The 22,600-nt window shown below is 37.9% G+C and overlaps 1 protein-coding gene across 2 annotated transcripts in view; it reads left to right on the top strand.

Annotated features, from left to right (window-relative positions):
• Positions 1-22,600, top strand: part of fras1 (Fraser extracellular matrix complex subunit 1) — a 104,970-nt gene that overhangs the window by 70,078 nt on the left and 12,292 nt on the right. Inside the window, exons 30-54 of one of the 2 annotated variants that reach the window (XM_052557053.1) lie at positions 2,158-2,317; positions 2,424-2,599; positions 3,516-3,632; positions 4,257-4,371; positions 4,917-5,054; positions 5,711-5,743; positions 7,039-7,170; positions 10,652-10,780; positions 10,877-11,124; positions 11,217-11,368; positions 11,959-12,121; positions 12,212-12,344; positions 12,936-13,117; positions 13,741-13,897; positions 14,412-14,675; positions 15,648-15,836; positions 15,963-16,082; positions 16,186-16,365; positions 17,111-17,235; positions 19,441-19,581; positions 19,991-20,218; positions 21,522-21,635; positions 21,800-21,950; positions 22,140-22,299; positions 22,383-22,551. In XM_052557053.1, the coding sequence (XP_052413013.1) occupies positions 2,158-2,317; positions 2,424-2,599; positions 3,516-3,632; positions 4,257-4,371; positions 4,917-5,054; positions 5,711-5,743; positions 7,039-7,170; positions 10,652-10,780; positions 10,877-11,124; positions 11,217-11,368; positions 11,959-12,121; positions 12,212-12,344; positions 12,936-13,117; positions 13,741-13,897; positions 14,412-14,675; positions 15,648-15,836; positions 15,963-16,082; positions 16,186-16,365; positions 17,111-17,235; positions 19,441-19,581; positions 19,991-20,218; positions 21,522-21,635; positions 21,800-21,950; positions 22,140-22,299; positions 22,383-22,551 (3,876 nt within the window). Of the gene's footprint in view, positions 1-2,157; positions 2,318-2,423; positions 2,600-3,515; positions 3,633-4,256; positions 4,372-4,916; positions 5,055-5,710; positions 5,744-7,038; positions 7,171-10,651; positions 10,781-10,876; positions 11,125-11,216; positions 11,369-11,958; positions 12,122-12,211; positions 12,345-12,932; positions 13,118-13,740; positions 13,898-14,411; positions 14,676-15,647; positions 15,837-15,962; positions 16,083-16,185; positions 16,366-17,110; positions 17,236-19,440; positions 19,582-19,990; positions 20,219-21,521; positions 21,636-21,799; positions 21,951-22,139; positions 22,300-22,382; positions 22,552-22,600 lie in introns of both variants that reach the window. The other variant, XM_052557052.1, reaches the window with a different exon arrangement.

Genomic DNA, 22,600 nt, shown 5'->3' with positions numbered 1-22,600 from the left:
ATCCTAAGCGGCCTTCGACTAATGGAAGCCCTGTTTTGCCATAAACACTGTTTGCAGATCAATAACACATTGTTTTTATTAGTTGGATCACAATGCATTTTATTGGGCAGAATTGCATGAAGGCCGCATTAAAGTCTATTGCGCTCACACAACTACCAGTGAGTGGAAAGGTCACATTACATCCACAACACAAGACGATGAGAGCAGAATGAGGTGAAGGCTCAGAAGGCGACATGGCGACAGTATGTTAATGACCTGTTGGCTTTGGCTTTGGGAGCAAGGTTCCTGATCTCAAAAGATCTTTAATACAGTATTTGGATTTCTGCCATGATGACAGGAATAAAAGAGGAAGCTGGCTTTCATTTAGCCTTTTCGAGAGAAGTCAATTGGTGTTTGTAGCCCTTGATCCATGTAATTGGTCAGCACTAGTGAATGATCCTTGATTTAATGTGGCCTGGAGACTTTAAATACCCACATTCTCCACCACTTTGATCTCTAAATCGAAAGGGAAAGGTAAAGAAAGAAACATTGCCAGTTGTCACTGTCACTGTACAAGATGTTTTATCAAGTAACCTAAAAAATGGTTTCCTGTGGTAACATTGAATTCCAATTGAAGTTGGAAATGCTACGTAAAATGAATGGATCAACCAGCACCAGAAAAACAGCAAAACTCTGAATTAAGTTGTGAGGCTCTTTAGAAACAGACTATAGTTTTGACCTATGAGTGAACTCTTCCGTGAACACCTCGCTTTATAAATCCATCCCGCTCTCAGAGAGGTGATTAGGAACAGCAAGAAGGGGGTTGAAGGGTGCCGAGATGTTTCCTCTGTGAAACGGAGCTTTCATCTCCCCACGTCCTTGAAGGTCTTTGATTATCTGTGAAGCAAATGATCTTGTTCACTACAATGAGCTCCTCAGCTAGCGTAGCAATGTTCAGAGCCCTGTTAGGATCTAAAGATTCCTGGCATAGCGATAGCTGAGTATGTATGATTAACGTGTCTTTGTGATCTTCTTGTGGCATTGATGTTTCTCAATGTACAATGCAAGAAAGGCATCTTCTTGTGGTTTTATAATGATTAAATCACTGTAAAAAAAAACGTAAGTCTAATGGTAAACTTTGTAAAAAAAAAAAACTAACAAAAAAAAAAACAATTGTAGTACACTCTTAAGAAATTAATACTTTTACTTAGAAATTGGTAAAACTTTAATTAAAGGACCAATTCTCACTATTATGTAGTTGCTTATTAGCATGCATGTTACTAGCATTTTGGCCGTTTATTAGTACTTATAAAGCACATATTAATGCCTTATTCTGCATGACATTAGTCCTACTCCATACCTAAACTTGACAACTACTTTACTATTAATAAGCAACAAATTAGCAGTTTGTTGAGGGAAAAGCCTTAGTTAATAGTGAATATGTGTTACCTAGAATTCTTTTGTACCAATTTAATTCCAAACTGCACTGTATATCACATTTTCCACAAAACTATTAATAAGCTGCTTTTAATATTGATATTAAAGGAATAATCCAAAAGGAAAATGTTGTCATGAATCACTTGTTGTTGTCATTAATTACCCCCATGTTGTTCCAAACCCGTAAAAGCTTTGTTCATCTTCGGGACACAATTTCAGATATTTTGGATGAAAACCGGGAATCCGGCTTGAGATTGTCCCACAGACTACCAAGTAAGTTACACTGTCAAGGTCCAGAACTGGCAACGTTCTTCTTTTCAGTTTCATGCTTTTCATACTTTCTGGACCATGACAGTGTAACTTACTTGGCAGTCTATGGGACAGTCTCAAGCCTCCCGGTTTTCACTCAAAATATCTTAAATTGTGTTCAGAAGATGAACTAAGCTTTTACGGGTTTGAAATGAGATGGGGGTAAGTGATTAATGACAAAATTTTCATTTTGGAGTGGAGTATCCCTTTAACCCTCTCAGGCTCAAATTAAGTTTTAGTAACTTAGTAACCTTTAGTAAAGTTTTTAGTACTCCAGATACGTAAAATATGTATCTGGAGTAATAAGGTTTTTAGTTACTTTACTGTTGCAAATCTGCAACGCCTGCCTTGAGAGGGTTAAGAACTGTTTCTTTATAAAGTTTGAAGTAAACATGCCATGAATCCTAATGGTGCAGTATGGTTTCCCTGTAGGTTGGCTTGACTCCTCACTTGCGTTCAGTGCCCAAGACCTGGGTGAGGGAGGGAGGAATGGTACAGCTGTCTAAGAAGTGCCTCAATGCTCAGTTCCAGGGAACCAGTGACTCTGAAATCCTGTACACCATTCATTCTGAGACTGGACAGCCCAAATACGGTATCATCATCATCTTTCTCTAGCATTCTTTATTCAATGTCTGTCTTTCTTTTATAAACTCAATTCAATGCCAAGAACTAAGGAAAAATGTGATTTATGTGTCCAGGAGAGATTGTGCTGGTATCGATGCCTGCTGATGGTCCTGTGGAAGCATGGCAGTCCTTCCCAGATGGTCAAGATACGACACCAACCAGCTCATTTACACAGCAAGATGTTAATGAAGGGACTGTCTGGTACAGACACTATGGATCTGCTACACATAGAGACACTTTTCAGTTTCAGGTGAGACACACACATTGAGGCAAATACTGTTTGTTGACAAGAGCCCTTTGGCACAGTATGTAGAGCCATAGGTGTCACTTGACTTCTGGTTAGAAATAATTCTTTGTGTTATACATTGATAACACGAATGTACAAACATTTGAAATCATGATAAAAAAAAAATCCTGCCAACCACAAACTGAACAGAACTTTTATTTTTCTCTCAGACACACAACATCAGACTTTTAAATCAGCGTGATGCACAACGCAGACACAAACCTCTTAGAGAGATAAACACATTGTTCCTCTCTCGCGCTATTGGACTATTTTCTCCATTATTTCAGCTCTGTTTCACACTTCTGTTTCTTAGGCCAATTTGTCCATCTGTCCTACTTCTCCTTCACCAGCCTCACTGCATTACTTGGGTATAAATGAGCTAATTTGTCTTCAAATCCAGTTTCAAATCAGTGTAAGCAGCATTAAAGGACAGTCAGTCACATTTTATTCATCAGCTTAAACCCCTAATGACTCTTGACACAACAGTTTTTTGTCGTCCTCAAGAAAATTGCTTTCTCTTCTTGTTTGTTCTTTTCTCTTTTCGCCTTGCCTGAGGCTGCACCCTGCGCCTCTGACTTCATTAAATAAGATTCCCATTTTAATGGTTTGACACAGTTTAGTTTACATCCTCAGGGGTGTTTTTGTGACCGTGAAGTGCTTCAGCCTATTTGTTAGGTGTCTGCTCAAGACGTCACTGTTGAAATAAATTTTATTAGAATTGATGACAGATTTAATTAAATTATTGGCTCAGAAATGTTTAAATAATTTTTTATTATTAACAGATTATGTTTTCAAGTGGGAATGTGTGCATGTTTACGGTGGTATTTGTTTAGTTTATAAATGTCTATTCATGCATGGGTGTGCATGCTTTCGCTGGCAGGTTTCAAGTGAGGTCTATCCAGAGACTCTGGGTGATACGCAGACCTTCACTATAGGAGTGATGCCTCAGACCCCCGGCCTGCCTCAGCTCTCGCCTGGAGCCGACCTGCAGATCACTGTAAGATTCAAACAGCAGGCCATCAAAAGACTGAATAATTCTGTCTTGTTAGATTCTAGTTAACATTCAGTGTATTCAACATGTTTTTTTTTTATTTAAACTTCTTCTTAGTCAAGTGTGTTTTGTTTTTCCTCTGTTAAAATACTTTCTCATTCCCCAGTTTAATGGTGTGTAATATAGGGTATACATCCCTGTTTGTAAAAGGTTGTAAAAGTTGGGGTCAATATTTTTAATAATTGTTTTTTTCTTCAAATAATTTTTTTTTATTAAAAATAAAAAAAGGTGAAGGTATACCTTTAATACTTCTATTTCGCATCACATTTAATTGTTTACATGGTTAAAAAAATATGTATATTTTAAATAAATACAATTCTTTCAAAGAATCCTGAAAAAAAAATATTGGAAGGAATAAGGAGGAACAGTTATTTTACAATCTATTAATATTTTACAATATAGTTTTTTATTTTTTTATATAAATGCATCCTTGGTGAGCATAAGAGACTGAAAAAAAACATTAAAAAACACTTGACTTTCTGAGATCCATATGATCTCCAAACTTTTTGTCTTTATCAGAGCAAATGTTTTTGGCTGTGTGTGTGTGTGTGTGTGTGTGTGTGTGTGCAGGCACTGGAAGATCGTGTGACTGTGATATCTCCATCTGCTCTCTCCTTCACTGACTCTGAGACGCCCAGCGACAAGCTTGTCTACAACATCACCAGAGCGCTTACCTCAGGCCACGGTAACTAAACCTCCATTATTGTCATAGGGGTGAGGAGTAGGACACATACAGGCGTAATGGAAGCCTGATTGTTTTGTTTTGTTCTGGTTTTTGTACCATTAAATAAAGAGTAGAGGATTTCAAAGGTGAAACTTGCCGAGACATTTCAGGTCTAGGATCATTATGAGAAACTTCAGATGTGGTTGTTGCTCAGTGTCACAGATATTTCATATCCTTTCGTGGATTAGACATTTATTTTGGGTTAAATAACTATCATAGAATAGTAATAAACCTTTTCTCAGAATAGAAAAAAATTATAGAAAAAAAGATGCTGGTTTGACATACCTTGTGAATATTTATTAATTTATGCAAAAGAATCTGGCTTAATCTTCATCTGTTTTAATAAAAACCTCACCACTGAGATGTGTGTAAATGATGCATAAGAAACTCACAATGTCCCACAATGTTTATCCCACAATCTCTATTTCATTTAATTTCTAAGCTTCTAATACTGAATTGACTGTAATATTCATATTCATATGATGATGTCACTCTCCTCTTTCAAGGTACACTGGAGCACATGGATAAACCTTACCATCACGTGCGTCTCTTTACCCAGGCTGATGTAGACAGTGGCAAAATTATCTACAGACCCCCACAAGCCCCTTCCCACCTTCAGGAGCTTTATCAGTACTCATTTACAGGTTTGTCTTTGCATTATTACATAAAAAATGTTTCTTGAGCACAAAATCAGCATATTAGAATGATTTCTGAAGAATTATGTGATACTCAAGAAGAGTGAGTAACTGTAGCTTTGCCATCATAGCAATAATATGCTTGTTAAAATATCAAAATAGAAACTTTAAATTTCATTCACAATCTGTTATATAATTCACAATGTTGCTGTTTTTACTGTATCTTTAAGTTAAAGAAATCCTTCCAAACCCAAACCTGAATGCAACCACTCAAATTCATTCATTTACAGATCTTTTGAGTCAACTAGAAATTTTAGTCCCTGAACATTTTTTAATTGCAGTCTTTTACAGTGCTCTGCAATAGATGTAACAATAGTAGCACGCAGTAGTATGATGACACGCTCATTAATTTGAAATGTGTACAGTTTGTGTGGGAAGCTAATTAGAGAATATGCCAGCACACTGTTGATTTACTACTAATCGGATGCTAATTGGTGCTTCTGAGCTGTCAAAGCCAACATCTGAGGTATTGTTAGTGATGCATAAGTCACCTCTCCAGCGTAACTGTTTTAATACGAAATGACCTCTCACCCTGCACTCTAATTATTGTGATTTGTTAGCAGTTGATTGTGAAAGTAACCACTAACGCTGTTTCATTCCTGCAGGTCTACCAGAATCAGTGAGCCTCCATTTCACAGGTATACAGTATAATCACTTTTGGCTACTCTGCTTTCTTCTCCCTTACCTTACACGCTTCCAGCAAACCCAGAATTCATTTCCTCCTCTGAAACACCATAGACAGATCCCTCTGTGCCTCTGATCCCACGTTCCCTGGTGTGTTGCTGTTATTTATTTATGGGACCTTCTCTTCCTAAGAGGGAATATAATTCCCTCTCTCTTTCTGATGTCCATCCATATGCTTTATTCCACCTGACAGCAGGATACGATTGTGCATCCATCTTCTTCTCGCAGTGCCCATGAATCAGAGCTGTGACTGCTCATATGCCCTTCTGTGTCTGGATGGAAACAGGGCACTGTAGGGCAGACCAACTCCTTTTAGTGATTTTAGTAATGGATGGAGAGAAGCAATAGACTGTAGAAGAACATAATATACTCAACTGAAGGAAAACAAGAACACTGTCATAATACACGAGAAAGTGAATCTCACCTCAGCTGCTATCTGTTAACATGGACAGTTCAAATTTAAATATTCTGTTCTGATTTTATTCTTTGTTCTAACAGGAACAAGGTTTTGTTTTGTCTCGCATTTAAAATATGTAAATTGAAACTTTGATTTTGAGAACAACCTCTTCGCTTCTACCCTTACAAAAAATAGTTAGTGCAAGTTTTTTTCTTGCTACTTGTGAAATCATCATAAATGAATCTGAATTATCCTATGTTTTGATACCAAGACGATACGATATACTATTGTTCTGTTTTTATTGATTTTCCTCTTTTGGGAAATGTAAAAGCACTCAAACTGTGTTTTGTTTTCAGATGCACAGTAGAATCACTAAAATAAGTAGACAAGGAGGCTATCGATTATTACTGTACATAAATGCAAGAAAGGCAAGACCATTCACAATTCACTATGAAAATATTTAGTATAATAAGGACACAAGGATACCATGGTTACAAATTGTCACACAACTACTTGAGCTTTGAAGGTTTCACCAGCTAAAAGACTGATTTCGACATTTATCAAATTGACATTTATGAAGAAATAATTTTATTAGGAATGTTGATATATGTTGATAGTTGTATATGCCAAGTTATCCCTGTATTGAATATTAAATGCTCAGTCTCTGGAGGATGAGATGATGTAAGATGTCTTCATAGGTCTTTCAGTTTTCTTTTGCTCTCTCTGTCTGATTCATTCTTCATTCATCCATCTGTGCTGTATTGAGCTGAAGTGCAGGAGACAGAACTGGCCTGAAGGTCAACAATGTTCTTGTGCATGTATGATTTATTCCTATTTGCTCTCTTATGTCAGTTTCTGATGGAGAGCACACCACTCCAGAGATGGATTTTGCTGTTCTGCTGTTGGCCAATCATCAGCAGCCGCCGGTCTTTCAGATTCTGGATCCGGTGCTGGAGGTCAGTCTCGGCGGCAGGGCACCAGTGGGTAAGGACACGTCTATCAGCTTAAGTGCTACAAAGTAATTAGTGTGAATGAATAAGTATTTTAAAAGCCCAGTCAGTGTCATTAAAAAGTGTTGTACCTCATTAAAAAAGTTTCACACTTAAAGAACTGATTAGATCTTTTGAAAGGTTTTAAATCATGTTCAGAAGTGATTAGGATGGCAGTCATCACATCACATGACAAGTCAAATAATGCTCACTTTTTAATAGGGGTGGTTAATCTGTCTGATTTCCCGATTCGATTCGATTACGATTATTGAAGTCCCGATTCGATTACAGTCGATTTTCGATTATTAACGATTCTCGATTAACGATTATTGATTTTCCATTTCACAACAGTAAGTAGTAAACAAACTGTGTAAATCATTACTAATAAATGGTAGAAACAAACCGAATGCATGTAGCGGTTGGGATTTTCAGTTTACTACATGCAGCAGGCACTCTGATTCCATGTATGGGGCACATATATATTATTCATATGACACACAAACACAAGTAGACAAGACCTTTTTAGTTCAAAATCTATGCCCCGTGTCACATCGCCTCTGAACTGCTATGAGCAGCGCGGCCAGATCTGCCTCGCGCACGCGCCGAGTGTGCACAGCTCGGACTACTGTCAGGGTCATTGCGACTCCCCACCTTGCCTCCTAACTGTCCTATGAATACTTCGACCTCGTCTAACATACCCAGAGGCATTAGACAAAGTTTCCACTACAATACTGTCACCGCGATTGCGGAGAGGTGCGGTCAGAAGACAAATATACATGTCTAGCGCGGAAAAAATCTCCCGCTTCGTCCCCGCAACACTAAGGCCGGGTTCACACCGCAAGCTGCAGCAGAGCAGAAGCAGCGCGTATTTTTTTCGGTGCCTATGTTAACAGATGAGAGCGTTCACACCGCACGCAGAAGCTGCGCGGCAGAGCGTTGCAGAAGCAGAGCAGAAGCAGCAGTGCAGCGATCGTTTCGGCGCTGGGTCTATTTTTGCAGCGCTGCTGACGCTCAGTTAAAGTGAAAGTACACCTTTGATGGACAAAATAAATATGATTTCACACAAAAGGTGCTCTAACTGCACAAAAAAGCACATCTAGGGTGTTTTAACAAGAACTAGAGTATGTTACGAAAAGGAAATTAATATAAAAAAATATGTATAGAAGATAAAGTGACCATGGCCAAAATGATCATGATCATGGCCAAAATACACATGTACTTAAACGAAAATTTGCCCAAAATTTGCATTAATGATATCTACTGTGTTCTTAGCAAATTACATAAAAAATGTATGATATTTAAAACCACATATTTTTCTATTTTTCATTATAATTGTATTTTTCATATACATTTTTTTTTTTTTTTACAAAATCTGTTAAAGTACTTACAGTTCTATCCAAAAATAGACTTTTTTGCCGAAATACAAAAACAACTTTAAATAATTTATATTGATAGTTTAGCCTTGGAGATTTATTTATTATTAGTAGTTGTCCTATTCTTTTAACTAGGCCTATGTATTGGCAGAAGAACGGATGTCGTGCTAACAATCATAAACAACAGCACGTGGTGTCACAGGCGGTGGTCTTCAGAGTGCACCTGGAAAGACAATAATGGACGACACTCGTCTCATCGTGGAAGTTGAGAAATATCAAGTTCTTTATGATCCACACAATGTACTTTATAAAGACTTGCAGGAGAAGGAAAAAGCATGGGATGAAGTTGCAGCGGCTCTTATTGCAGATGGTAATTAATTTTATAGTGTTTTTTACGCTTTCGCTGGCACACGAGCAAACAACTCAATATTTGATTCAAAATTGATTCAATTGGAACCATTTATTTACAAATTCTAAATTACACATAAGCACACAAATAACAAAAGCAGGTGATACATGCATATATAATAAACAAGTAAATGCTGATTTCAAGATGAGCAGGAAGTCAAGGCTGTGAACCATTTACAATACACATAATTTAAAACCGTTTATTAAATTGGTTTTCAGGGTGTTTTTTGGTAAATTTGATTGCAAACAAACCCAGTGACAAGATGGTAATATGCACCATGTTCTCTCCTACGTCGGTTAATGGGATGAACCCAAAGTCTGGGTCTTTTTAGTCTCCTTAATAACAAATATAGCGCGATGGCCTTTCTTCTATCAACAACACGTACTGCACGGAAAACAAAGACAGCAAAACAAAGATCCAACAAAAGTAACAATTAAATTATTAATTAAAAAAGCTTCTTGTCTAGTCTTTTTATTTAAATGTATTTTAAATGGGAAATAAAGCAATGCGAACGTACCCATTATAGAGCACTCTGACCAAAATCTGCTGTTCAGTTGCGCGCTGCCTCCGCTGCCGGTTTGAAAGCAAAATAGGCGCGCGCTGCTTCTGCTCTGCCTACCTGCTGCTAACGCGCTGCTTCTGCTCTGCTGAAACTTGCGGTGTGAACCCGGCCTAACACGCCTGCTAATTTCGCAATGAACACTCCGACCCCTGCAAACATTGTTCACACCTCTGACATTTGGCAAAGGACCATTTACATTGGGCAAAGGATTCACCGTTTGTGCTTGGTGTACTTTCACTTTCAATATCACCGTCATCTTCTGGATACAGATATTCCCCTTCAGAATCAGTGTCCGCGAATAGAAGTCCCAACACTTCATTGCGGGTTTATTGAAGCCTTATTGATGCCATTAGATAATAATAAAAATAATAATGATAATAATAATAATCTAATGCCAATACTCGCTGACGTTGACAACATTGGTCAGATAAAATGGCTCACTCTCACAGTAGCTCCGCTTTTTTTTCGCACTGATTCAATGCGCTCTCGAATATTTTGTTAAGGAGCATTACGTTTTTTTGAGTCAGAGATTAAGTATTACATGTCTGCTATCTGGTGCAGGGGAGGTCGCGTGAAATTTGACACCCTATTTGACAAAATCGGCCGTTTTATTCAGTGCCGCATCTTGTCGAGTAAACTCGACCATGGTGCCAAGAGGGTTAGAGCTCCTGCCATGAAAACCAAAATAAATCCACACGCTTGCTTTGAGCCCAGATGGAGCTGGGTGGTTCGGTTGGTTGCTCGCTCCTGGTTTTTCCATTTTAAACACCTGTTCTGGCTGCTTGCTAACTGGAACTGGGCGCGTTCGTGACGTTCAACTCCCGGTATAATTTTTTTTTACAAAATAAAATAATGCAAAAAAAAAAAAAAAAAAAAAAAAAAAAAATCGATTTTTGAAAATTTAATAATCGATTCATACTCGTCCATAACATACTCGCGATTAATCAATAATCGATTTTTTTCACCACCCCTACTTTTTAATGCATATTTTTGTCATTGAAAAAAACATGTTTTAGTGTAAATATCACATTTCTCGAAAAGCTTTTCTACATCCACACCACTAGGTGTCAGCGCAACAAACATAATGTTTGCGCCTTTTAATCTTACAATGATTTTTTTCTGTGTCATATAGGTGGAAGACAGTTAGCAGTGACGGATGCTGATACGGCCCCGGAAGAGCTAGAGTTTGAGCTGGTGGAGGGGCCCCTACACGGGACCCTCCTGAGAGTGGACCTTGGCTCCCAGGTCCAGATGGTCAATGGTAGGTACAGCATTTTTGGTTCTCCCTAGTGTGTTCTCCTTTATCTTATTTTCTGGCTTCAGTTGCTTTATTTATCAAAACTCTCCTTCACCTCAGGGGACACCTTCACCTCCAGTGACGTCACCAGGAACGTTCTGCAGTATGAGCATGCGGGTCTCACCACTGAGGAGGACGCCATGACTTTCTCTGTGACAGACGGGATCTCCATGACCTCCATCACAGTGCAAGTCTTGGTGTCAGAGGTCAAAGGTGATGCACCAAAACGCGACCCTAAGGCCCTGCTGTCAATGGAGGTGGCGGAAAAGAGCAGCACCATCATTAGACGTTCACAGTTAGCTTATATGGTAAGGAATGACATGTTCTGACTATGACTGAAAATAAAAGTTAAAACTGGTAGATTACAATATGCTTAAAATAAACTGTAAATGTCTTGTAGGATGATAAATCTCCCGATGAGAGCATTGTTGTGCAGTTAGTTTCTGTACCGATGTATGGGATCCTTACCAAAACCAAGGCTGAAACAGACCATGAGGAACTTAGTGAATATTCCTCCTTTACAATGGAAGACATCAACAACCACAAAATCAGGTAAACATCCTGCATCCAGTATTATTTTAGATACTTTTATAGTTCTTATTAATACTTTCAAATTAGACTTTATATTTTTTTTATATTTATTTTTTAGTTTTGTAAAGTTTTAATCATTTTTGTTTTAGCAAAGTTTATTTTTATGTTTATTTTATTTCAGGTTTATTTTATTACATTTTTTGTGGTTTTAGTTTTATAAAAATCCTGCCTGCATCAGATGTATTTTATATTCTTAGCAGCTCTCTTTCATTTGAATTGAAATAGTATTGCTTTCATTTTTACCACAAATCTGCTGCATGTTCATATTATTTTGAATATGTGGCCGGGTCCTTCTCAATGTGTTTTTTAGATAATTACCAGTATTAATGTGTTATTATAATGTGTTATTAATTAATTAATCATTTAATCAATTTTCTAGTTCAGCTAATGTTAATTTAAAGGAGGCACGTAATATGTGTGGCGAGTTGAAATGCTTGGGGAGACTCAACATGCATTACAACACAAGCTTCTTTAATTGCTTGTAGTTGTTGAGCCCTGCTGAGAAATTAATGAAATATGAAACAGGTTTTTTTTTCTTCCATTATTTAAAGGTATGTTACATCCTTTGAAACGGGTAACCAGCCTGTCACTGACATTTTCCACTATGTCGTCTATGATGATGAGAACAATCGTTTGGAGAACCAGATGTTCACTATCACCATCACGTCTACCCAGAGACAGCCTCCTGTTGTAACCGTCCGCAGCGGCATTAAGGTGAGAACGATTCTCACTTCACCAGTCAGCTAGATTTAGATCAGGTTCTTTCAACCTTCCCAGACTCTTTACGGTGTTTCCTGTGGATAGGTTCAAGAAGGAGGGAGAGTCCAGCTCTCAGCCAATCACATTATTGCATCTGACTCAGACACACCCAGAAAGGACCTCCTGGTGTGGCTGATCAAACAACCGCAGTATGGTTTCATTGAGAACACAAAACAAGGTAAATCTCTTAGCTGTCTCTTTGTGTAATATACAGTATCTTAGATTGTTAGCTTCCTTTTCCCAGTAACTTCAGGGCAGATGTTTTTTTTTTTTTTTTTTCAGCAGTTGCTGATAATGTAATTTTATTTATTAGGAGAGCGCTCATTGCAGTAATAGAGATGTGTAGGTCTGTGAAATTGAGATTCAGGCAGTCATCTTTGTTCAGGTTTTCGTTTGAGTGTGGAAGATGAAAGGAGACACAGATCATGGTGGAACATAAACACCCAAGGACAGTTGTACAAAATGTAGTTTTTCATCCAAAACAGATGCGAACTCTGATGTCTGCTTTGATGTACCTACTTTAAGAAAACACTTGTTTTGTTTTCATGATTTTGGGTTTGTTTTTGGTCCTCACAGCCATTTATTCATAAATATTAGTGCTTTCTTGTCTTGAAGCTGACAGTCGCTCTCCTGTGTTTTGTCTAGAAAGTGTTTCTGAGATCAACTGTTTGGATATTTGGCACAGAGATGTTATTGCAAGTAAAATGTAGTCTACAGAACAAAGTGTTGTTTGTTCAGCACATTAAGATGTGTGCTTTGTGTCCAGCAGCGATTGGTGGGTCTCGCATGATCAGCCCCGACATCCCTTTCACTATAGAAGACCTCACCTCAGACCATATCTTCTACGTTCAAAACATCCGCCAAGCCAACATCCACCAGGATGCCTTCAGCTTTTACATCAGTGATGGATCAAGTCAAACTGAGGCTTTTGATATCAGCATAGACATCCAGGTATAATTGAAACACTAAAGCCAAAAGTATACTTAAATTTTTTTGCGAAACTTTATTGCGTACAGCCGAATGTGTAGTCCATTTGATAGTGTTAACACAGGCTGTCAGCACATTTGCACTAAAAAGGTTTCTTCATTGTCCAGTGTATTTGAGTTTCCAGTAGCTAAAACGGTCAAAAATGATGTTAGAAAGAGTTTTGGGGTTTCTTTTAACCCCCTCAATATAAACGCTTGTCAAAGTGGACTCTATTGTTGTTGTTGTCTTCAGTGTTTTTTTATCCAAGCTAGTTTTGCCACCTTGTGGACAAACAAAATTAGCAAAAAAAATTCAAGGGGAATATGCAAGCTGTATGTACAAATAATGCACGATTGGAAAAAATTGGGCTGCGCACATGCAGTATGCCCATGCTATTGTATTGACAGTATTTACATCACACGCACTGCACGCATACCCTAGTGTACCGATGCAAAAAAACAGTATCTTAAAAGTAGTTGGAGCTGCTGGCTCACCTGGATGCAAATTCAGCGCTAGTCTGCATCATGTCCAGATTCCCCTCTTTTTCCTGTCACTCTTTCCCGACTTGTCAAGTTTATATATGAGATGTTATTTGATGTTGTTTATAGCACACCAAGGAGGACAGAGTCCCAATTATCTCAGTGAACAACATCCAAGTGGAGGAGAACTCCGGTGTGGTCATTACTAACTCCTCCCTGAATGTGCTGGACCAGGACACACCTGAAAATGAGCTTCTCCTTACCCTCATCAAGAAGCCTTCATACGGTCAGTGGCTTTCTTTCTCGCTCTATTTCTCTTCATATGCCCACTCATTTCTCCAGTCTGTCGCTCATTCATGGGCAGCCTTCAGAAAACATCCATTTTTTGCCACATTACTGCTCCGGCTGACTCCAGTGTGGCTGATTGATGTTCTTGTCATTGTGCCTCTGCTTTTGACTAGAGAGTCAGTGGAAAGGCCACGACCCACAGAGCTTCATTGGTTAAACTTTTATGGATGTGTGTCAAGGTGTTCACAGCAGTTTTATTAGGAGTAACAAGTGAGGAATGGAGCTGACAGAACTGAAATACAGTCACCGCGTCAGCCTTATGACAGCTGTGCAGTTATACAAAAAATGACATCAAGCGACCATTAGAGGTCAAGGGCACATTTATATAAAATGGGAAGCAGAGCGATGTGTGTTCATTTTATATGTGTTTATGCTGCGTTTGATTGAAAATGAGAAGGAATGTAGCATCAGTGTTCATTTCTTTGCAAATATTTCTGTATGTGTTTCAAAAGGAAAGCTACGCAGAAGGCAGTTCTACTCTCAGCCTTTTGAGAATGGCAGGATTCTTCAGCAAGGATCCACCTTCACTTACCAAGATGTTCTAGATGAGCTGCTGGTCTACACCCCAGATGGACGCGGCTCTGGGACTGACGAGATCCAGTTTTCAATAACAGATGGCGTAAACACAGAGACCGGACGTCTAGAGTTCAGCATGGATATTAGGAAGAGAGAAGGCCCTAGAGTCACAATCAACAGAGGACTACAGATTGCAGCAGGTCAAGATACAACAAAGTTATATTGTCCTTGCAAACATTCCAAGCATCCCTGATTGGTTAGGTTGCTTATTTTTAGTAGTCGTCATTATATCAGACAGAGTTCTGTACAAAATAAATATTTCGTTTCTTAACTGCTTCTAAAATGACTTGCCAGTGTTTCCCATTTAAAACTAAAAATCAATTGCATCCCTTTACTCCCCCAACCCCTCACCATGAGCAGCGTTATATGCAAATGTCTGTACTTAATAGTAAATAATAAAGAAAATAGCATCTAAATAATTTATGTTTCTATTGCATACTTGTGTTGAAAGAATTTGTAAAATAAGGAAAAACACAAGCAATTCAACAAGTTTAATTTATTTATTGACTTATTGAATGACAAAAACACAAAGAAAATTGCAATTGTTCTTTCAGTTTTCACTGCTTTCTTAAATAATAAAATGTTACATTGTTCATTGTGAGAAATGTTTTTTTGTCAGAAAAAAATTTTGTACAAATTTTTTTTTTTATATAAAACTTTTGAATTATTGATAATGACTCTTAAAAATATCCAGAAATAAATTAATAAATAATAAAGCTTGATAATGCTTTCCAGAAACCGTCTTAGAGGAATTGCTCGCTATCATTTCAAACCTGTATTTTTTCATCTGTGGAACACAATAGGAGAGGGATAAGAAGCACATAAAAGTCACATAAAAGAAGCACATAAAAGTCTTCTGAAGCCATTTAACAGCTTTGTGTGAGAACCAGACCGAAAGTGTGGCATTATGCATTTATAATCTCTCTCTGCCAGACTTCTTTGTGAACTAGAGAAGCGCCTTACACTCTGAGAGCAACTGCAGTAATCCAGTCCAAATTGATCTTACTTACAATGTACCAACTGAAACACTTCATATCTAGTTAGATTATGTTGATGTTAATAACTTAAATGCCTGTATCATTTCTCTTATCATTGCTCATTCCTCCTGGCAGGTTCCTCATCTAAGATCACAGAGCAGCATCTAAAAGGGACGGACATAGATTCGGATAACCTTAAGCTGCGGTTCACCCTTACTAAAGACCTGAGCGTGGGCTCCCTGCTGCTAAATACGGGCAGAAACAAGGCCCAGATATCTGTCAAAGGACCTGTCACCAGCTTCACCCAGGATGACATCAACAAAGGTTTTTTCCCTCATTGCTGTCGCTTCCTCTCTCTCTCTATCTCTCTCTCTCTCATACATAATCATCCATAGGGAATTTCTAAGCAGAGATGCGTTGTCTCATGTGGTTTTGTGCCTCGTCTGTCAGGACATGTGGAATACATTCATGAAAAGGGAGAAGATGGAGGCAGCTTCTCTTTTAAGTTCAACTTGGAAGATCCCGAGGGAAACCGAGTCATTGACCAGTCTTTCTTCATTAGCGTTCTAGGTGAGCCAGGAAGTTATTTTGGGACGTTGAAAGGTTCATGTTCAGGAATGTTAGAAGAAAGTTATTTTAGTACATCCTCCTCTTTTCTCTCTCTTTCTCTCAGAGGACAGACTTCCTCCCACAGTGGTGGTTAATAAGGGTTTGGTTATGGATGAGAACACCTTGAAGAAGATCACAACACTGCAGCTCTCATCTACAGATCAGGACAGTGAACCTGATGAACTCATTTACCGAATCACCAAACAGCCTCAGCTTGGCCATCTAGAACATTCCAGCAAACCAGGTACAGACAAACATCCTTTGTATTTATTGGGAGGGACTAATCAAAAGTAGAACTAAGTTATTCCGTATCAAAACAGTAATCCAGCTTCAAACATGCAGCAGTGTATAGTCAAATACCCAGCTGAACGCTGGGTAAGTATCACTCAATATTGCAGTATAGCCTATATTCACACACTTACTGTCTAGTGCAGTGCTAGAATACATACAGGTATATATCTCTATTCATCCACAAATACACATACAGCATCACTGTTATTGGTGTCTCTATAGAAGATTTAATATGAAGACTCATAATATATATTCATAGTCTGCAGTCCTGGTTCTGAATGGGCTGTTCAGCAGAGCATTACATTTATAAAAGCTGGCCACAACTGCCAGGCATTGTTCGGGCCTTGCATGAAAGATAAATAGTATGTTTTATATCTAAGCACTATCATGTTCAAATGAAGACTGAGAACTCATTAGAAGGGATCTAGACTATAGTTCTCTACTAGGGCATCATGTTGTGACGTTTCATGGGTGAAGATCAGTTTTTATTTTCCTTTCTGTCCCTCTTGGTGACGGCCAGATTGCATTCAATGGAAGTTCTTGCGCAGTGCATGTTTTATTCATTCATTTCACTTGACCTGTGGGATATTTTTAATGGTGGCAAGTGAGTTTACATTATTATTTAAAAGCAAAGGCAGTATAGGAAGTGCTGAGCTGCTGGTCACTGGAGAGTTTTTCTCTGTTTGATGTCGTTGCAGGAACACGGATCAGCACGTTTACCCAGGCTGACCTGGCCTCCGGCAACATTCAGTATGTTCATACCAGTGAAGAAGAGATACACTCTGATGACTTTACCTTCACCGTATCTGATGGAGGCAATGAGGTGCATATACACACACACACACACACACACACATTCAGTGGGGTCCAAATGTCGGTAACTAAATGCATACATTAGGGGTGTGATGAGATCTTGTGTCACGAGATCTCACGAGATCTCATGTGTCTTGCAAGATCCGACTGGTCTCATGAGAACGTGACAATATCTTCGTAAACAATCACGATCACAATTCGAAAAACCACGCGATCTTATTCCTGAATGTCAACAATTCAGCTATGTCTATAGTGACTGTTTCACATCGCAAGTGTCAGTGGGGCGTAAGAATCACGTTTTGTTGCTGCCCATGTGAATGAATCATTCATGCTGCAGCTGATCCAGAAAGAGCAACACACAAAAAGTCTTTTAAACCACACATCATTATTTCTGTTACAGACATTTAGATAACAGAAGTACTGGGATAAAAGTTTATAGTTTGGGTATAAACATTTATTCTCTACAGCAGCGATCAAAACGAAAGTATCTTAACACATGTATGTATTGTTAAAAAAAGTATTTGTCATTGAATCGTTAATTCAAAAGATTCTAATTGAGAAACAGGTCTTCATGAATTGAGACACTGACTCCTACATTTAATTTATTATTATTATTATTATTATTATTATTATTATTATTTATTCTGTCAAATATATATATAACATTTATTTATTTATTTTACAAAGACTTAAGCAATGAACATTTTCTCAGAACCACTAGTTAACTAGTGGTTTTGTTTAGTTTTGTAATAATTTTTTTCTTTAGAATCATAAGAGAATCTTGATCTCTGATTTATATGATAAAACATGATTCTCAATTTAGCCAGAATCTTGCAGCTGTAGTTTACATGTTGTTTATAGCTGCATATAATTCATTAAAATAGAAGTTTATTTCAAAATGCACCTACATTTTTGCATTTTGTGTTTTTCAGTTAAATTTTATTTTTTATTTTTTCCTACATATTTCATAATTGAGGATTTCTTCAAAACAGTCTAAAAATATTGTCTCGTCTCATGAACCCAGTCTCGTCTCTCGTCTCGTGGGATAAGTGCCTCGTCACACCCCAAAGAAAAATACATCTTTAAAAAAAGTAAAAGTTTAAAACTTGTTCAATGTAGTCTTGTTACTAAAGATTACAAAAAGTAACTAAAAATATAAAAATAACATGAAAGCTAATTCAAAATATAATCACTTAATGGTATTTAAATTTTAAAATAATAGTGGATGCTGTAAAAGAGGCACAAAATAAATACTCAAACATTTTGAAATTCTTGTGATTTTTCAGCTGAACAAATTGTTCTGCTAATGATATAGTTTGTTATAAAAAGTGATTAGAGACACTCATCCTTCACGGTAAGTAAAACTGATATAAACATCTACATGCTCACCCTTCGCTTTCTATTTGTCATTCCACACATACTGAGCACACACTTCCTCCCACAGTAATCTCAACCCTCCCTCTCGCCTTTTCATACTCTCTTCCTTTCACCTCTTTTCTTTCTGTTATAAACACATGCACGCCCACACACACACTAATTAGGGCCAAAAGAGCTTGAACAAACACAGGCTGCCTAGTGAGTGTCTGAAAGAGATGAACACACAGTTATCCTACAATGGGCTTTTTCTCTCAGCGGGAAACACTCTTCTGCCATTTTGAATGGAAAATGTTGTGCTAATACATTTTGGGTTTGCATTGTGCTGCTCAATTAAAGGTGCTTTTTATGAATGCTGCATTAGTTCACATGGAAGTTGTCTTAGACTTATACCGACACCTAGTGGCATGGATGCAGAAGCAATACTTTCTGATACCAGTGCCATTGAAGAAATGCTTCATTTAGCCATGATTATTATTCATTAGCTCAACTCCAATGTCAAATAAAACCGCTTTTATTAGGCTATTGATATGGCTGATATGGAGTCATCTCATGTGATTTAATCATGCTTTTCAAAAATGTCTTCATTTCTTTCAGATTAATTGCTAAGTACACCTTTAATGTATAGATGCTCTATGTTCTCTACATACTTTAAATGAAGATGGTTTTCTTTTCTAATTCACTTTAGCTGTCAGTGATTTAAAACCACTTTTCTTTATGGTCTATCTGCTTCTCTACATTTAACGCTGATAGGATAATTGCATTAACTTATTTAGTGAGAAATTAGATTGTGTTCTGCAGAAGTTAATTATTTCATTACTGTTATGCTGTTGTCCTTCAGATTTCCCAGACCTTCTACATCACCATCCGGCCGGTGGATGACTCTCTGCCCATCCTGCAGGTGCCAGGGATGAGGGTGCAGGAGGGGGTGAGGAAGACCATCACTGAGTTTGAGCTGAAGGCTACTGATGCTGACACAGAGGTAGCGCTTATAGGTTTACCCTAACTGTGCTGTCAGTTATGCTTCATGTATTATTTGTAAAACATTTAAAAAAATGAACAAACGTAAGGGTTTACATCAAAGCTTGTTGGTAGGATTTAAATGTCATATGTTTGTATGTAAGATTTTTTTTTCTTACAGTATGCTCTCCAAGGCTGCAATTATTTGATCAAAAGCACAGTAAAAATAGTTTTTTTTTTTTTTTAGTGAGTGAAGAGATGGGAAACCCAGAGTAAATAAAACCCCAGAATTACTGGTACCCAGCTCAACTTATATGTATATGGTGCTCACAACTGGCATCTGTTGCATAAGTTAACATCAGTACTCATGTACTTCTTACTGGCAATTTCACACCTTTTTGACAATCTCTCTTCCTTAAATTCTCTGTTAGGAGGACTCGGTTACGTTTACTGTTGTTCAGGCTCCTCGGCACGGGACCATTGAGCGCACAAGCAATGGTCAGCATTACCGCCAGACCAACACCTTCACTATGGACGACATCTATCAGAACCGCATCAGTTACAACCATGATGGCAGTAACTCCCTCAAAGACCGATTCACCTTCACTGTCGGTGATGGCACCAACATGTTCTTCATCATCGAAGAGGGTGGAAAAGAGGTCAGTAAACTTCCTGTGTTGTTTGAGTTTTTCAGTGTGTCCAGTTTTCATCAGTGATATAGTAATATTTATGTATGTAGAAGGTAAATATAGTATACCAAATATAAAATGAGATGATTTAGAGATGATTTAGAGAGACCAGGGTTATACCCGACTCTTTTAAAAAACACCCTGGGAATTTTTAATGACCACAGATACTCATGACCACAAATGAACATGTTATCTGAAGGACAGTGCCTTTTTAAAGCACAGTGGCCCCATCATTATACTGTGACATTATGACTCACACAGCCCCCCCTGCTGGCCTCATTAACAGCTTTTTTTTTTTTTACTTCTTTTTTTCAATGTCAATTGAAAGGTCTCAACACTATACGCTGCTGTTCAAAATAAATAAAAATGAGATGAGTATCTATTTTTTAAAATAAATATTTTTTTAGTAACATTACATTTATCGAGTGTAGCAGTAGACATTTATAATGAAACAAAAGATTTCTAAACAAAAAAAAATGCTTTTCTTTTGGAATTGTAACTGTATCACGTTTTCCACTAAAAATATCAAGCCTTTTTAAAAGCTAAAAATAATAAACATTTATTATTGTAATTAATTCATATCTTCTTGAGCACCAACAATGATTTTTTTAAGATCACGTGACACTGAAGACTAGAGCACTGGCTTTTATTATTATTATTCCATTTTAAAGTTTGTTAACAGAGAACAGTTATTTTAAATTGTAATATTTCACAATATTAATATTTTTTTTAATCAAGTAAATATAACCTTGGTGCGCATAGTAAACTTAGTAAATTGTACCCCTTCTTCTGATAGTGTATGCACACAAACGTTTTTGCAGTTGAATATTGTTTATTTTTTTATATCTATAATGATGTGAATATATATTACTATATGGATCACCTAAAGGTATCCTGTCCATTTGTTTAACATAGTCATTTAGGCAACATGTCAACTCTTACTCTCTCTCTCCTTCCATCATAATGACTCCATCCATCAGCAGTCACTCTTCTAGCTGCGTCAGCTGCTCTGGGAGGTAAATGGTCTCTTAGTGGATGTTGAAAAGGGGATGCCTCGTCTTGTCATAAGATGAGAAAATAGCAGCCCTATAACAGTGTTTAATCAGGAAGGTTAAGAACACCATTCCTCAGCACTTTAGAAAGCCGCATTAGAATATAAATTGAATGGATATTAAAGTGAGCATTGCTGGTAAATGAGAAACAACAACAGGGTTTGTATCAGCTAGGTGGGTTTACGTTGTGTGTAAATGTAAAATAATACCCTTTGTTTCAGGTTGTCACCGCTGCTCCCCAGAAGTTTAAAATTGATATTTTACCTGTTGACGACGGGACCCCTCGTATTGTCACCAACCTCGGCCTGCAGTGGCTGGAGTACATGGAAAATAAGGTCACTGTTTTGTATTCATAATCACATGAGAGCTCAATTAATTCACCCAGTGGTACATTTCTGCCTCATACTCACAATGTTTTGCATTGGTGCAAAAGTGATTTAATTTATTCACTTCCATACCAAAGTACTGAATGGCATTTTGATGTGAAATGGGATTCTAGGCCACCAATCTGATCACCAAGAAAGAGCTTCTCACTATTGATCCAGACACAGATGATGGACAGCTGACTTACGAAATCACTACAGAAGCTAAACACGGCTTCCTGGAGAGTAAACTCAATCCTGGCAAACCGATTACCACTTTCACGCAAGGTATTACTGACACCTCCCAAAAGCCAAGAGCACATTACAAGGCTGAAGCTATTCTGAAACAAAACCTCCCAAACCATAGTCAACAGATAGACACAGGCTTTTATGAATCCACAACAAATTAGATATGCTCTGACTAAGGTCCATTAAGAGCCAAAAAAACATCAAATTGTAATTTTCTCTGTTGTGCAGCTGACATAAACCTGGGCCTTATCCGATATGTTCTGAGTGAGGACAATGTTCAGGAGACCATGGACAACTTCAGGTTCCTTGTGAAGGACAGCAAACCCAACATCGTCACTGACAATGTGTTCCACATCCAGTGGTCTCTCATCAGCTTTGAGCACAAGAGGTACGGCCACCTCAAATTCAGTGCTAGTCGTCATCCATTCAACTTCTTTATATGACAGATTAATGTGTGTCTTCTGTCTGCAGCTACAATGTGAGTGAAAAAGACGGAACCGTGGCGGTCACAGTGAAGAGGACTGGTAATCTGAACCAGTATGCTATTGTGCTGTGTCGTACTGAGCAAGGCACGGCCACCTCCACTTCCAGCATGGGCTCTCGGGCCGGACAACAGGACTATGTTGAGTATGCTGGACAAGTACGTTTTAATATATTCTATGTTATTTCAAAGTGTTATTTTCTAAAAT

The sequence above is a fragment of the Carassius gibelio genome, chromosome B5 (genome assembly GCF_023724105.1).
Source record: "Carassius gibelio isolate Cgi1373 ecotype wild population from Czech Republic chromosome B5, carGib1.2-hapl.c, whole genome shotgun sequence".
Lineage (NCBI taxonomy): Eukaryota > Metazoa > Chordata > Actinopteri > Cypriniformes > Cyprinidae > Carassius > Carassius gibelio.
This window is presented reverse-complemented; position numbering and strand designations above follow the sequence as displayed.